The sequence below is a fragment of the Saccopteryx bilineata genome, chromosome X (assembly GCF_036850765.1).
Source record: "Saccopteryx bilineata isolate mSacBil1 chromosome X, mSacBil1_pri_phased_curated, whole genome shotgun sequence".
Lineage (NCBI taxonomy): Eukaryota > Metazoa > Chordata > Mammalia > Chiroptera > Emballonuridae > Saccopteryx > Saccopteryx bilineata.
In genome coordinates this window covers 63425231-63441161 of record NC_089502.1, presented here as the reverse complement: position 1 = coordinate 63441161, position 15931 = coordinate 63425231, and the positions used below count along the sequence as shown (strand labels likewise).

The 15931-nt window shown below is 35.1% G+C and overlaps 1 protein-coding gene across 3 annotated transcripts in view; it reads right to left on the bottom strand.

The window, feature by feature from the left end:
* The window catches only part of NRK (Nik related kinase), a 180625-nt gene that overhangs the window by 8880 nt on the left and 155814 nt on the right, over positions 1 to 15931 (bottom strand). For 2 of the 3 annotated variants that reach the window (XM_066249843.1, XM_066249844.1), the window contains exons 20-25: positions 14964 to 15150; positions 14354 to 14509; positions 12434 to 12577; positions 9965 to 10123; positions 4899 to 4999; positions 2758 to 2907 (exon numbers count right to left, since the gene is read on the bottom strand). In XM_066249843.1, the coding sequence (XP_066105940.1) occupies positions 2758 to 2907; positions 4899 to 4999; positions 9965 to 10123; positions 12434 to 12577; positions 14354 to 14509; positions 14964 to 15150 (897 nt within the window). The remainder of the gene's footprint in view (positions 1 to 2757; positions 2908 to 4898; positions 5000 to 9964; positions 10124 to 12433; positions 12578 to 14353; positions 14510 to 14963; positions 15151 to 15931) is intronic. The other variant, XM_066249845.1, reaches the window with a different exon arrangement.

Below are 15931 nucleotides of genomic sequence, written 5' to 3'. Positions count from 1 at the left end.
AATAACATACACAATCACTGGTTATCTCCCAATTCCTTCAAATCAAAAACAGAAAATTAAAAATAGTTTGAGTTTAAAATTTTTACAAGGGGCATCTTTATACTTTTCACTGTTCGAAATATGCCATCCTCCTTTCACAAAAATGTAGGATTTCTTATGAAGTTTATAAAATATTAAAATACCTTCAATACATAAATTTAGCAATATATTAGTTTACATAATATTAACTACTAAAAAAAATCTAAGAATTTCTAGATTTCATGATGTAGTAAACAATGTGACAAAATTGGCTTAAACAACAGATAATGTTAGGTTGATATTATTTCCCTGAAATGAACAATTACATTTCTCTAAATTAGCCACCTACAGGGGAAATAAAGTCAGAAACTATACTTGCCAAACCCAGTGTACTCAGGTCAAGTGCTTGAGGCCATGTCTCAGCAACAACAATCCTTACAATTAAAATGGGGATCCAGAGGCAAAAAGCAATTTTTATGCGCTCTCTGGGCACTTGCATGAACAATTGAATCAGAAAAAGAAATGAAGGAAGAGAGAAAAAGAAATTTGAAGAAAGTTGCCTCAAACACAAAACAAAATAAAACAAAACAAAAACCAAACAAACAAAATAAATAAATAAAGCTGGACTGCTGTAATTCCAGACAGCCTGCAAAGTAATTCTCTTGCTTCTCAGATCCTGAAGTGACCAGATATTCTTTATTCTTTGTACACACAGCCTCCTTGTAGCATTACAGCTTTTGTGATCGAGCACTCTTGAAAAAATATTATTTTTAGTACACGTTGTTTCAGAAGACACTCTTTATCCCCTTTTATTAGAGTCCTTTCTCATTTAGTGGGTCGAGACACTAGGGTGTTTAGCTAAAAATACTATTTTTTAATGTATCCTAATGAGGTCAGATTTTTTTTAACAAACCCATCTTCTCTCCTTGCTTCCACAATAATTATCTGGTTGCTTCAAAAGGAAATAAATTTCCTTGCTTAAGAGTCAAGTGGAATGCAGGGTTTAATCACCTTGAACGCCTTTGAAGGAAGTGTAAACGTGGACCAGTGCTGCCATATTCAATGCTGCCTAGTTTCAGAATAAAGCTATATGACATGACATTTAAAAATAAGATGCATAAAGTTATGGGAGATATTCCAACTGAATAGTACTATAATATATTAAAATGAACTTGAACTCATAGTAAGCAGCTTTAGCATGGCTTGGTTTAGTATTTTCCACATTATAAACAGGGTGATTTCTATGTAATCATATGTGACAACTGAGTGATCAGTTAATTATTTTGTTAATATGACCAAACTTAAAAAAAAAAACTCCACTTATGATCTTACAAAAATGTCTCCATTAATGATCTGACAATTTCTCTATGTAATTTGTCAGAGATGTATGAAATAATACTGAAAGTTATGCAAAATATCACATTACTACAGTGATTTAAAAGTATAAAAAGCCTTCTCTTGGACTTTTGTATGATGCTAAGCTGCTAAAATTTTAGTTGTTTACAAGTTGGGGAATTAAGAAAGCAGATTTGTTGACTAGCCCTTCCTTTTAATTATAATTTTCAATGGGACAAATATTGTCACCAACAAATCTGAGACACAGCAGAATTATATTTGGTATGGTGTTTGTTGTGTGAGAAGGGTATCATGTGTTCCAAATTTTAATATAAATTATGTGTATAGTATTTTTACAACTCCCCATTTTTTGGATGTGTCATATTTTCATTATTTACAATTATTTAAGAGTTGAGGTGAATTAGCTTTTTAAATGCTGAACCCTTTGGAAATTTTAACTATAATTGTCACTATAAGAAAACATTTAATAATATTCATTTTAAGTGAGAGGAGGGGAGTTAGTGAGACAGACTCTCACATATGACCTGACATGGATCCACTGGAAACCCCTGTGTGGGGCTGATGCTCAAGTCAACCAGGCTACCCTCAGCACAGAAGCTGGTGCTTGAACCAATCAAGCCACTGATGGTGGGAAGGGAAGAGGGAGAAAAGGGGAAGATGGAGGGGGAGTAAAGCAGATGTTTGCTTCTCCTATGTGCCCTGATCAGCAGACAAACCCAAGATATCCGTATGCTTAGCTAATGCTTTATCCACTGAGCAAACCAGTCAGGGCCTATAATAATTCTCTATATAATTTTCTATATATCACAGTTAAAGTACTATATTCTGGATAAAGAAGAGAGAAATATATAGTAATGTTACAATATTGGTGGTGTATTTTTAAAGAATCTGTTAATGCATTATGGCATTCTGAAGGACTAAAGTAAGGACTGTAAACTAATATGCCTATCAGTGCCAGTTATTGTAAATACATCAAGATGAATGAATAGAGAATGTACAACATATATTCTATCTAGAAGGAGACAGGCACAGATCAGTTTCAGTTGATAATGGTTAGAAAGTAATGTGGACCTGATGTTGTCAGATCTGTTGGTTTATCAATAGAAGTCTTGATTTTTTTATTAAAAAACAAACAAACAACAACAAAAAAACCCCAACTTGCCAGACAAAATCTATTTGTCTGCAGAACAGACTCAGTTGTCTGGACTAAGGAAACTATCCGTGAGTTTTTGTTTACCTATTACTACTTTCTGGCACTGTATAGTTACCTTTTATTTTTCAGTTCCAGTATAAATATTGATAATCATTTATTTAAATCTTTAAGGGTTTTGATAGTTGTGGATAACTGAAATTGTGATAAAAAATAATTTCAAAGGATCTTACGTTATTTGGCAGGGTCACATCAGACATGACCTCAGATTCTGCATCAATGATGTGATATCCATCTGCTGAGCTGAAGAAAATCTTTAGTCTTTTTTCAGAACCAATAGCCAGGTCAACAGTCACTGGCTTATGACCAAGTGTTGCAAATACCTGTAGATATAAAACCAAATATGGCCCAAAGGCCAAAATTGACACTCTAATGCAAAAAGTCTCCTGCCCTTTGCTTAACAGTTTTATAAAACCCAGGTGATTGTCAAAAATTACATAATGTATTTAGAGCCCTATGTATTGCAACTTTCATTAAGGTTGGTACTACAATAAGGAAATAATTATCTTTAGGTCTTAAATATTGAGTTTTCCTTAAAGGTCAAATCTCTGATAAGCCTAAGAGCCTTGTGTGACCCTGCCTTGCGTTTGATGTCTTTAAATTTCTTGCCTTGAGCTTCAGCAAATGAAGGAGCTCATCTGGTCTCTTAAAACGGTTCGCTGGATCAGCTGCCTGTATTTTTGCCAGTATTCGTATATAGGCTTCATAGGACATGTAGTCTCCTTTGGAATCTGCTGATTGATCAATGCATACTTGGTAGGGAATGAAAAAGGCCATACATGTTAACCTACCATAGACTGGATGTACTCTAGGCTCCTGCGGTTCTTAGTTCAAGGATAAAAAAAAGCCAAACAATATTCATTACCAAGTTCATGTCACAGTGGAGTACTGGGCATCACAAGATTCACCATACTGTAGTGATGAGGTGTGATTCAAGAACTGGAGTAAGTACTTGAACCAGAGACTATGTGTCAGGCTAGACAGACTGTTGGTATTTATCTTCTTTGCTTTCCAGCCCCATACCAGGCAGCTCTGACCAATCAGCAGACACCCAAGAACAAACCCACATCCAAATACTGACAGCTGACCCAAGGCCCAAATTAGGGAGATCAGATCAAGGATGTAATTTTGTCAGGGTAAGCCCACACTGTCAGTATAGTATACTATGTTATTTATAAGAGAACATATTTACATGCAAATAGACATTGAGGGGCAATAATAAAAATTACCTTATCTTTATCATATACATGTGATATTTTGGCCTACAAAATATACCATGCAAAGAGATCCAGATCTAAGATACAAAAGTATTTCATAAATACCTTGTTGAGGTCTATGATGATGTAACATTATCAGCACTTTGTAAAAATTTGTAGATGAACAACTTACTCAAAATTAACTGGAATATTTTTTAAATACATAAATTTTCAGGCCCCACTCTAGTCCTAATTGGCCTGGGGTTGGGTCTGAGATCTTAACTTTTAACAAATGCTCCAGATGATTCTAATGCATACCCCAGATTAAGACTCTATATACTGCTGTAAGTTTATTAATCAGTTCTCATTACTAAGGGATGAGTAAAAATAATTCTATTTATGTGGAATTCTGGAGCATTATGAAAAGATAATACAGCTAAGAAGAGTCCTCGGTTTATAAAATATGATTAAAAATTCATCAGAAACTTAATTGTTTGGGATGCCAAATGGTTACCTTAAGAGGCTGATCCATAGAAGTTCAATTAAACCATATACATATAGAAATAGTACTGGTAATTCAAATAAGCCTAACCACCATTCTTTGCAATGCTTCTAGAGAGAAATGTATTTAGAGTTTCAGCTTGGAAGGCATATAGACCCACTTTTTCCTCCCCATCACCATCTAATTAAAGACTTTCTCTTCCTTCATCCTTCTACCATTGGGTGATGCCCTGTACCATTTTCACACCTTTCCTTACCTTCCCTTTGCTCTCCACCCCCCATTAAGATTAAACAGGGACTTTATTAGCTTCCTGTCATTGAGGTGTCATTCAAAGCCTGTGTCGGGGCTCTAGAAGAGCAAGTACTTTATGTTGAATATAGTAATTGGGAGTGAGGAGCTTCCCTATAAGGGAAGAGGTCAGGGATTTCCCTCACACTTTCCCTTGCTGTGCTGCCTGTGAATTATTGAAAAGAAAAAGGTTAAATAATAATGATTGGCAAGGTATAGTCAAATTAAAATAACTTTAGAAGAATGGTATATATTTCTGCTACAAAATATTTTCTGTTTAAAATATTTCAAAATAAAAAAAATTCAAAAGAAATAAGAAACTACTCACTTTAATAGCAGTGCTTTCATCAAAGGACTTTGGTGCCCAGGCATAAAGGTGAATCGATGATTTCAAAGCAACTGCAATATATGTTGTTTCTTCATGTTGGACTACAATGACAAAACACAAAGAGGTAACAATGCTACAGAGTTAACAAGAACACTCATCTATTTTTATTTGTTATTAAAAATGTCAAAACCATAATGTAAGATCATGGATCAAATATTTTTAGAAAAGTTATTTGGTTACTGTTTGATGCCCCCCCTCAAAAAGCAACAAAAATACTGTGTAGTTTAATGGAGTGCAAGCATTAGCTTTTAAAAGAACTCTAAATTGCACACTACAAACCATTGCTCAAAGAAATGAAAGAAAACCTAAATAAATCAAAAGACTTCCTTTGTTCATGGATGGGTAGACTTAGCATTGTTAAGAGTGCAGTACTATCCAAAGTGATCTACAGATTCAATACAATCTGTCTTGAAATCCCAATGACTTTCTAGGTAGAAATGTAGATGCTGGTTTTAAAATTCACATGGAGTTGAAAGAAAACCTACATAGCCAAAAATAATCTTAGAAAAGAAAAACAAAGTTTGAGAACTCACACTTCACAGTTTCAAAACTTACTACAAGCTACACTAATCAAAATTGAGTAGTGATTATGTAAGCATATGCATATAGATCAATGGAGTATTATTAGGAGTCTACAAATAAACACCTACATCTATGGTCAGTAATGTGAAGACCATTCAACAGTGAAAGAATAGTCTCTTCAATAAATGGTACGGTATGACTGAATATCCACATTCAAAAGAGTGCAATTGGACCCTCTGTCTTATACCATGGTGGAGCAAAAGTAAGTTTACAGTCTTTTGGCTATAAAATAATACAATAACTAATACATAATAATACAAGAATAAACTGTGTTTCACATACAGCTGTAAATCTAACTTTGCCCCACACTGTATATAAAAATTAACTCAAAACCAATTAAAGACCTAAATGTAAGAGTTAAAGTTATAAAATCTTAGAAGTAATTATAAAATAAATCTTCATGGCAATAGGTTTTTACATATAATATCAAAGGCATAAACAACAAAGGAAAAAAGTAGATAAATTGGGTTTTATCAAAATGGAAACTTCTGTGCTTAAAGGACACTTTCAAGGAAGTGAAGACAACCTATGGAGTGGAAGGATATCTTTGCAAATCATTTACCTGACAAGAGTCCACTTTACAGAATATATAAAAAAGTTGCTTAGCCCTGGCCTGTTGGCTCAGTGGTAGAGCGTCGGCCTGGCGTGCAGGAGTCCCAGGTTCGATTCCCAGCCAAGGCACACAGGAGAAGTGCCCATCTGCTTCTCCACCCCTCCCCCTCTCCTTCCTCTCTGTCTCTCTGTTCCCCTCCCGCAGCCAAGGCTCCATGAAGCAAGGTTTGCCCGCCCGCTGGGGATGGCTCTGTGGCCTCTGCCTCAGGCGCTAGAATGGCTCTGATTATGGCAGAGCAACGCCCCAGAAGGGCAGAACATCGCCCCCTGGTGGGCATGCCAGGTGGATCCTGGTCGGACGCGTGCGGGAGTCTAACTGCCTCCCGATTTCTGGCTTCGGAAAAATACAACCCCCCCCCCAAAAAAAGTTGCTTACAACTCAGCAACAAAAAGACAAATAACCTTATGATAATATACAAATGACCAGTAACCACTTAAAAATAAGCTCAATAACATTAGCTATCAAGAAAATACAAATAAATACTATAAAGAGATGCAGCATTACACTCACTGAAAGGCAGAATCAAAAGACAGACTGCAGGTGTTAACAAGAATGAAAAAAGAAACAAAACCTCTATACTTCAGGGAATACAAAATAGTGCAGCGACTTTGACAAACCAGAAGTACAATCCAAGAGGAAACAATGAAACTATGCATTTCTGTGTACAATGATGGAAATATTCATACCAGCATTACCCCAAATCGTCAGAAAGTGGAAAGTGCAAATGTATAAACAATGGTATATAAAAAATCGGATAAACAGAAGGTGATATATCTATAAAGGGTAATACCGTTCAGCAATAAAAAAAAAAGAAGTACTGATAGATACTGCATAGGCTACAGAATGCACGCTAAAAGGTGAGCAATACCAAAAAATGACTTTAAAAAGATAAAAATAAGTCATAATAAGTGGCAATGTTCCCAAATGGAATGCTAAAGCTTTGAATGCAGAAAACAAAATAGATGTTTCCTGAATTGAAATATACTGAATAAAAGATTAAACAGAAAAAAAAAAACCCAGAATGGATGGACCCTAAAAATATAAGTGACAGAAGCCTTTCATAAAAGGCCACATAATGTATAATTGCATTTAATAAATTGTTTTGGGAAAATTTTATAGCAAAAGAAAGTAGATCAGTAGCTTCTGTGGACACGGAGAAAGAAGATGCCAACTAAGAAGGGCTTCTGGTGGCTAACTGGGCTCAACATTAATATCAGAGCCTAGCAGGTTCTTCTAAACAAAGGTCTCTCATGCAAACTACTCTTCAGGGAGAAGCCTACGCTGAACTGCCTGCCTGAACTGTGTTCCTGACATCTTAGCTAGTTCTTTTAATAGAGTTCCTGGAATCCTATTTCAATCCATAGGACTGAGGCTTGCCCTCCCTGTCCAATTGGAGCTACACAGCTATAGCCCCCATTAGCATTTTCACTGCTGAATCAGAGTGGCTCCATCTGAGTAATCAGTACAGTGCCTTTTGGACCAATCAAACTGCTAGGATTTTGAGTCCTAATTTGCATGATAATTGGCCAATCAGGGACCAGGTATGGAGACTTCTGTCATCAGCTCCCTTGGAGAGCACACTTTCCATCTAAGGCTAAAGGCTGCATTTCCCTTGAGGGAGCTGAGACACAGAAGGCCAGGCCAGAGTGGATAGAGCAGACCAGAGCAGAGCAGATCTGTCCAGCCTGAGAGGGATCTCGCCCCAGGCCTACATTGCTCCAGGGATGCCTAGTCTCAGGGCCTCCTCGCAGCCATGGAGCTTTATAATTGAGGTATAACGTTATTGAGCTGTGTTTCACAGCTGTGTTAGCCGTGCTCTATCACAGTTGAGCTGTTTGCAGTAATAAAGTTTCCTTCTTCACTGCACCCCAAATTGGGGATTCCTGTTGGCATGGAAATGGAGGCAAAACCATTAATTGACATTATCTTGGATTGTGAGGAGAATAATGTGAATGTAAGAGGGATTGAATGAAGAATGATTGCTAATGGGATTTTGGGGGAGCGATGATGAAAATCAGATTGTGGTGATAGTTACACAACTCTCTAAACATATTAAAAACCATTGAATTGTATACTTTTAAATTGGTACATTTTATGGTATGTAAATTATTTTTTTTACATAGAGTTTTTTTTTAAAGAGAGAAATATAGAAAAAACATATGCTCATTCTTATCTAGACCTTTGGTTTCTATGGGATATGTTACCTACCTGCTAGATTTACACTTTGTGCTAAAATTTCTTACTTGGTAGTGACATTGCTTCTGTTCTTTCTAGCCATACTTTATCATACTTTATCTGTGACCAATATATAGGGTTGGATAAAAATAGGTTTACAGTTGTTCTTTTGGAAAATAATACAGTAATTAACAAATAATAATGCAAGAATACATTTTGTGTTTCATATACTCACAATTGTAATTGTAATTTTGTTCCATTCTGTATAAGGTCTCTCTCTCTTTCTTTCTCAATCTCTCTCTCTCTCACACACACACAAGGATACACACACATTCTTTTGCTTTTACACTTTTCCCAAGGTGGTAAAATAAATAAGATTAATAAACCCCCAACAAGCAAAAAATTCTACTGTTCTGTCAATAGGACAAAAATTTTTGTTATGAGAGCTGGGATGGGTTGGAATGAGGTCAGCTAGGAAAACTAGACTTAGTCCTTCTGCCTACCAAAAGCACAGATTTGTAAGATAGTTAGATAAATTCATAAATTCTCTTTTATTGAACTAAAATATTTATAATTTGGTAGAAATGAGTTCTGCTATATTAACTCCTGAATTAACATCTGGGGATATCTTTCACCTTAGGCTACCAAATTTACGTAATATGATTTGAAGGAAAGTAGTGACACATGATACTAGGAGAAAATAATGTATTTATCTAGTGCCTTATTTGGGTACTCATTTCTCTCTCCAGTGGTATTTGTATACATCTGTAAACATAAAGGAAGATCTATCCTGGGAAAGCCTCTTTATATACAGAACAGAAATGGTCAGTCAGGATAAGAATACCCTGATGCAACTCAAATTATGTGATTCCAGCTATCTCTTACCTATGTCACTGGTTCTGCCTGAAGGGGCAATTAATGAGGAGGAAAACAGAAAATGGAGGCTGAGAGTAGAAAAAATTTGCTTCAGAAACAGAACAGAAGGGGTAACATTCTTCCAAGTTATTTACAGATAAGAGCAGGATTTTGAGGCCCTGGAGTTGTTACTTCATTTCACAGTGGATGGTTGTGAAGAGGCAGGGGATGTGAAAACACTCTAATCAGACAGGAAATATTTATCAGTTATATTTATGAATCTTGACAGTGGAACAAGAGCCAGCAGGTCACAGGAGAATTTTCCTTTTGAATCATTGTCAAGTTTCCTGATCAGTATTAAGAGAGATTTGCAATTAAAAATAAAAGGAATTATTATGTGATTCTATTTTATTGCTGTTTCAAGGAATGTCATATAAATCACCTTGGGTGTTATTGATGATACATCAAAGCATTTAATAGTTGAAGTTATATAGAAACAGGAAAATAATATCAGTGTATCTGGACTGATTAGCATGACTGGGAATGGAAGAAAGGTGCAACTAAACCAAATTTAACTTCAAAAGTTATTTTAGTCAATATTTTCTCAATAATAGCCATCACTGTGGGATAGAAGACCTGGATGATACTGTAATGAAGTTCTATTATATTTGTATACGAAGTTTTGTCTTTTTTCCCTTATTCTCCCTTTCATAATAACGTACCTCACCAAGTGAAGGGAGGCAAATTTGTATCCCAATAAAAAATATGAAATGGGACTTACGAACACTGAAGTGTTCACAGCCTGTCAACTTATCAATAGCTTTGCAGGCTTCCTCTGTCTTTAGCATTTCTTCTTGTCTTCTTTTACTTTCTGGATCATCATTCAAAATCTTGTTCCTCAGCCAGGTCAAATGATACACCCTAAGTCTGTTTTTATGGCCTGATAGTTTAAAACAAAATGATACAGTGTTTCAATCTAATTTTTTTCATATAAAAATTAGAAGAACAAAACTAAAGGCTTTTTCCTTTGTAACCAAATGTTTCTGTTAAGGTAAAAATCACTTTTAAAAACTACATTGTATCAGTCTTAACTTCAGAGTTTAGAAATGTGATAGCAATGTTTCTTGCTTCCAAAAGATAGTCAAAGTATCTACCAGCTACCTATATGCCTGTCTGGAGTGAATGTAGACTACTTCTTTGGGATAGGTTGAGACTGGCACTGTGCAGGCAAAAAAATTACTATCCATTCATTTGTACCTTGGATTTTATTTAAATCATGACCCTTCTAGGATTTAGAGACCCAGAAGCTGTCCTTGGCATTGCATATGTATGAGAGGGATGTCTACTCCATTGACTGTTAAGCATTCAGGAACAGTGGGGTGAATTTCTTTGTGCTCTTTCATTTCAATATCCTTACAAATTAGTTGAATGGTTTTATTATTATTTTCTCTCAACTCAGTTTATTTTCAATGTTAATTTTTTAATTGTAAATTCCTATCAAAATTTTACAATTCCTTTAGGAAAAACGGGCCATTAAAACTACACATAACTTTTTTACATATAGTGAATTTATATTATTTTTAGGGTTTATGATTACAAGATTTCTGGACCAAATAATATGATTTTTACCTATGCAATAAATATTAAATTTATATTTTACATGATACTTTTAAAAACAGTGTTAGAATTTAGACATCTATGTCTATTGCTATTCTATTCTTTTTTTTTTTTTCTTTGAAGCTGGAAACGGGGATAGACAGTCAGACAGACTCCCGCATGCGTCCTACCGGGATCCACCCGGCACGCCCACCAGGGGTGATGCTCTGCCCACCAGGGGGCGATGCTCTGCCCCTCCTGGGCGTTGCTCTGCCACGACCAGAGCCACTCTAGCACCTGGGGCAGAGGCCAAGGAGCCATCCCCAGCACCCAGGCCATCTTTGCTCAATGAAGCCTTGGCTGCGGGAGGGGAAGAGAGAGAGACAGAGAGGAAGGAGGGGGGGTGGAGAAGCAAATGGGCGCTTCTCCTATGTGCCCTGGCCGGGAATCAAACCCGGGTCCCCCGCACGCCAGGCCAACGCTCTACCGCTGAGCCAACCGGCCAGGGCCATCTATTCTTAAATAGTAAAAAAACCCCACAACAACTTGTGCTCTAAAGGATTAAGCATCTTTCTACACTGATGTTCCCAGTACTATTTGATGCAAAAATAATTCATATTTGAGAGAACGTTAAGCATAAAAAATGGCACATTTGGGTTAGAGAAAGCTGGGTGAAAAGTAAAGAATGCTATTATCCAGACACCCAGATATTTTCAAAACTAAATGTTGCTTCTATATACCACAAGCAATTGTAAATGGATGACTGTGAAATATGATTTTTTTTAAAAAATGTGAAGCTTTAGCATATCTAGAGAGGATTCTCTTCTCTTACTAAAACTTAAAGCAAAATTAATCATATTTAGGGATACATGTAATCATTCACTGATGTTCAATATGGCTATTAGGTATAGACAGGAAACATACAAATATATATAAATGACTGTGATTTGCATCATTTTATTCTAGATTCAAACCATTTCTTAAAATTTGTCTGTCCTTTCATTTGCCATCTTTGGCAGATAATTAGATTTAATTCTAGAGCTTTCATTACTATTTAACAAAACAATCATTACTAACATCCATTTACTTACTCTCTCATATTCAAAGGTTCAGGTTCAGACTTACCAAAGCTAAGAAATTCAACTACTATATGGGGAGGGTGAAAAGGTCTTAGGGAATCCATTCTTGTTACTAACACTATCTGTAAGCCCTTATAAATTTGTGCCAGGGACAACACAGTCTGATTCTTTTCTAATTATTTACTTCATTCTTTGTTGCTTTGAATACATCACAAGAAAGGTACATAGTGGATGTTTGTGTGGTCATATGTGCATGGGTAGATACAACTGTGAGTTGTGAAGTAATAGGTGGCTACTCAGAAAAGACTGGAAGAAATGCAGACAGTGTGGCTTTTCTTATCACTGACTTGGATTTGGTGTATTACAGTCAAATGTTTAGATATCAGAGAAGTGTCAGAAGTTACTTTAGATTGCAAATAGGTAAGAAAAAACTAGTTAGAAAGTCTGGTGTCCCAATTAAATGTAATATTTAAAGTGCTTTCCTGTGAACACTTTCTCCTGAGAAAATCTTTAGCCCAGTTTGCAACCTAATTAATCTGTTTAATTACTAAGCTAATTTTAGTTCTTAAACAAACCGGAGATGGTAATCAGCAAATTGAGTGGCTCTACAACTTGAATCTGACGAAATGGTCTTCGCTTTATAAGTTTTGTAATATCTGCCTTTCCGCTTCTGTCCATAAGGTACAGATTAGATCGGGTTCCCAACAGCAAATTCACTCCTGTTTGTATGTAAAAAGAAAAGTTCTATATTAGCTTAGATTACATTTTTGGAATTTATTTATATTAGTGTTTTTGCTACTCCAGTGTTCTGATTTATGTAAAGGTGATTTATCATTTTAGGCTAATGTTAGCCTCATTCTATGTAACAGTGGAATATCTACCAACAGGACATATTTCACTGAAATACATATAAATATACAAGCTAATACCTTCTGACAATATTGTACTGGCTGCTGTTTAGTGTGCCATTTTACCAATAAAACTTTAGATAAATCTTAGCACCCTTTACTTGTGTCTGAAACTTTATAAAAATCAGTCAACCTTTTGGAAAGTTACCATTAAACATTAAGGATGTCTAGCACCTACAAAGACTTTAATTCAGTTGATTCCTCATTCTTAATTATAATTTAAAACTTTAATGTTTTGAGAATAATTATGTGTAAATCAACTTAAAATTGAATGATTCTTTGTTCATGACAATCTTTTAAAATTTACATAATTAAATGCCTAGAAAATTAATTCCTGCTTTTATGTATTTAAATTTCTACACTATTATTTGTTTGCTGGCTCTAGTCACTCAAATAAAAGCACTCTTTTAAAAGACCAGAATGATAGGATTGAAACAGAAGATTGAACTAAAGTTCAACATATACTTCAAACCAATGTCGTAGTTTCCCCCATATCTTAAAACACAGGACAAAATTAGCCAAGTAATATAAAAGAGCATACTTCAATGTCTTTCCTCTATTTGGAGAATATTTGTGTCCGAGGGTATAAGAGTGAAGGTGAGGGTCTCTGCTTTCAGTTTCCCACTCTGTTATTTACCAGTCCTCTAGTGAATGCCCAGGCCAGTGGCAGATTTACAAACTCTATTTTCCTCCCATAGGAGGATCCGAGAGGTAGAAGGAAGTGCAGTCATTTTTTACTGCAATTTTTTTATTTTTCAAAATAATTTATTATGAGCTATACAAATGAGTTGCTAGACATAAACTGGGTAGTTGCCTGACTGAAATAATAATGAAGTAAACTTGGCTTTTTTATAATCGGACACATTACATGAGCAAAACTTAGAGTATTACATTTTTCCCAAAATTGTTCAATCCATATAATTATAATGTCTACTGTACTGCTCTATTCTTAATTTAAAATTATGTCCTTTGTTCAATGATACATTCTGTAAAATCTATGAAATTGCAAATCAGAGGTTGGCATTTACTTTGGATTTCTTTCCTTCCTTCCTTTGTTCATTTATGATACAGATTGGTTTGTGGTAAAATATTGTCTCAGCATTACCAAAGAGGTTATAATTTATGCTTCTGGAACAAAGGACTGAAAAACAGTCTATGTAAGACATAGACGGATCTGTCTTGCCAAATCATGATGATTATTTTAAAACAATAACTTGCAGAAATCTTTCTTATAGTATCTCATTAGATATTGTTTACTGTACATACTCTTAAAGAGAAATACTAAGCTCAATTTTGAAAAGCTCATAATCTAGTTCAATTTTATACCTATCTCAGTTAATTCAGATTAAAAAGAGAAACAGAATAAAAAGGAAAGGGAGCACTAATTCAAACATCAAACTACATTCAGTAAAAATAAATCAATCAAAAAGAGAAATTTAACTGCTATAAGTATATATTTTATCAGCTTGATAATAATTTGGCAATAGCAAACAAATGTTTTATCCTTATGATTTTTCACAAGTTTGCTACCTAGATAGAATTTAATCTTCAAAGAACAACAACCTACTTCTAAAAAATCAAACTCACCCCACAGAGAACCACAGCAGACCTCAGAAGTGAATTCCTTCTCATACATGTGGATTAGTGGTTTTTTACATATAGGAGAGATATATAGTGGGTTCACATTTACGTCGGAGGGCTTCTTAAGTAATTTCTCAGGTACTTCCAGTAATCCAGAATAGACTGTCAAGAAGTAAGAAGATATTGAGAAAAATTACTAGTGTACACACCAGATGTGTGTGTGAGTGTTTCCAAAAATGAAAAACCAGCCTCAAAAAATGTGTTTCTTTTATTATATTTTAATGTTTAATGAAGGTATCATTTCTATAACTCCTAACCTATCAGATAACACAAACCATGACAGTTATAATACATTTTTGAATACAAATGTACTTCAAGTTACTATGATTACATTGCAAAAAAATCCAAATGATGAACTCATTTTCTCAATTGTAGTTCAAATTTAGGTGCTATAAAGTCTCAGTGAAGTGTAGATTTCAAAAGTATGTACATATCTGGATATATGTCAGTTGAATATCATTGATTTGATTTTTTTCAGACCATGAGCCAGTGCTCAAACACTGTGTTAATATATGAAAAGACTACAGCATTTGGAGGTTACATTAAACACACTTACAGATGGCACTGGTAAACTCAGCATTTGCAGCCTTCCCAGAAGTGATGGAAGGAGATGAAGGGCTGGCAGAAAAACTCGATTCTGTTGATGCTTCCGATATGTCCATACTCTCATTCTCATCAACAGATGCTGCAGGTGCAGTGCCTAAGGCAATGGCATTTGAGGCCTCACTTCTACTAACTGACTCCTACAAAATGAAAAATTAATTTTGACATTATTAGCAACTTAACAGTGAGAGAAATATAATATGCCTAGGGGTCATTTGAAAAATGAATTGCAAAATTTATTAACATCTATAATTCTGCACCCTTATAAAATCCACATTTACCAGAGGAACTCAACAATGTTATCTGAAGAGAAAGACATAAGCTATGTTGAGATAATTGATGTCAGAGAAGAAATTCAAGGAGCCTGAAGTCCTTAGCTGTTAAATTTGGGGACCTAACATTTGTGGAATTTGTATTATGTATCAGGAACTCTTGTCAGCCATCTTACTTATATATCATTGAGGGTCATAAAGTAAGTATAATTATCTCCATTTCATTTACAAAGAAACTAAAACTTAGCAAAGTTCAAGAATGTATTCAAAGTCATAGAGATAAGTAAGGAGTCCAGAGTTAGAAGTCAAAGTCTGTTTGACTGCATTATAGGTAGAAGGAATGACAATTTGCCCTAAACCAGCATCATATCCTAGTAAGAATGTAGTTGTCAGATAATAGGTAGAGTATTTGTGTGTGTGTATGTGTGTGTATGACACCCTAATAACCATTTTCTGAAGGCATATCTAAATGAATAGCAAAAAAATTCTATCTTTTCATACATTGCTCTATTAAAATGAGCTATGTCTGTTTGATTCCAAAGCTTACACTCAGCTATACTATGCCCCACAACCATTTGAAAAAATTAAAAACACCAGTGTAAGAAATTTAGTTTCACTTTGTGAAATTGAAAAGCTATTGATGGAAAAT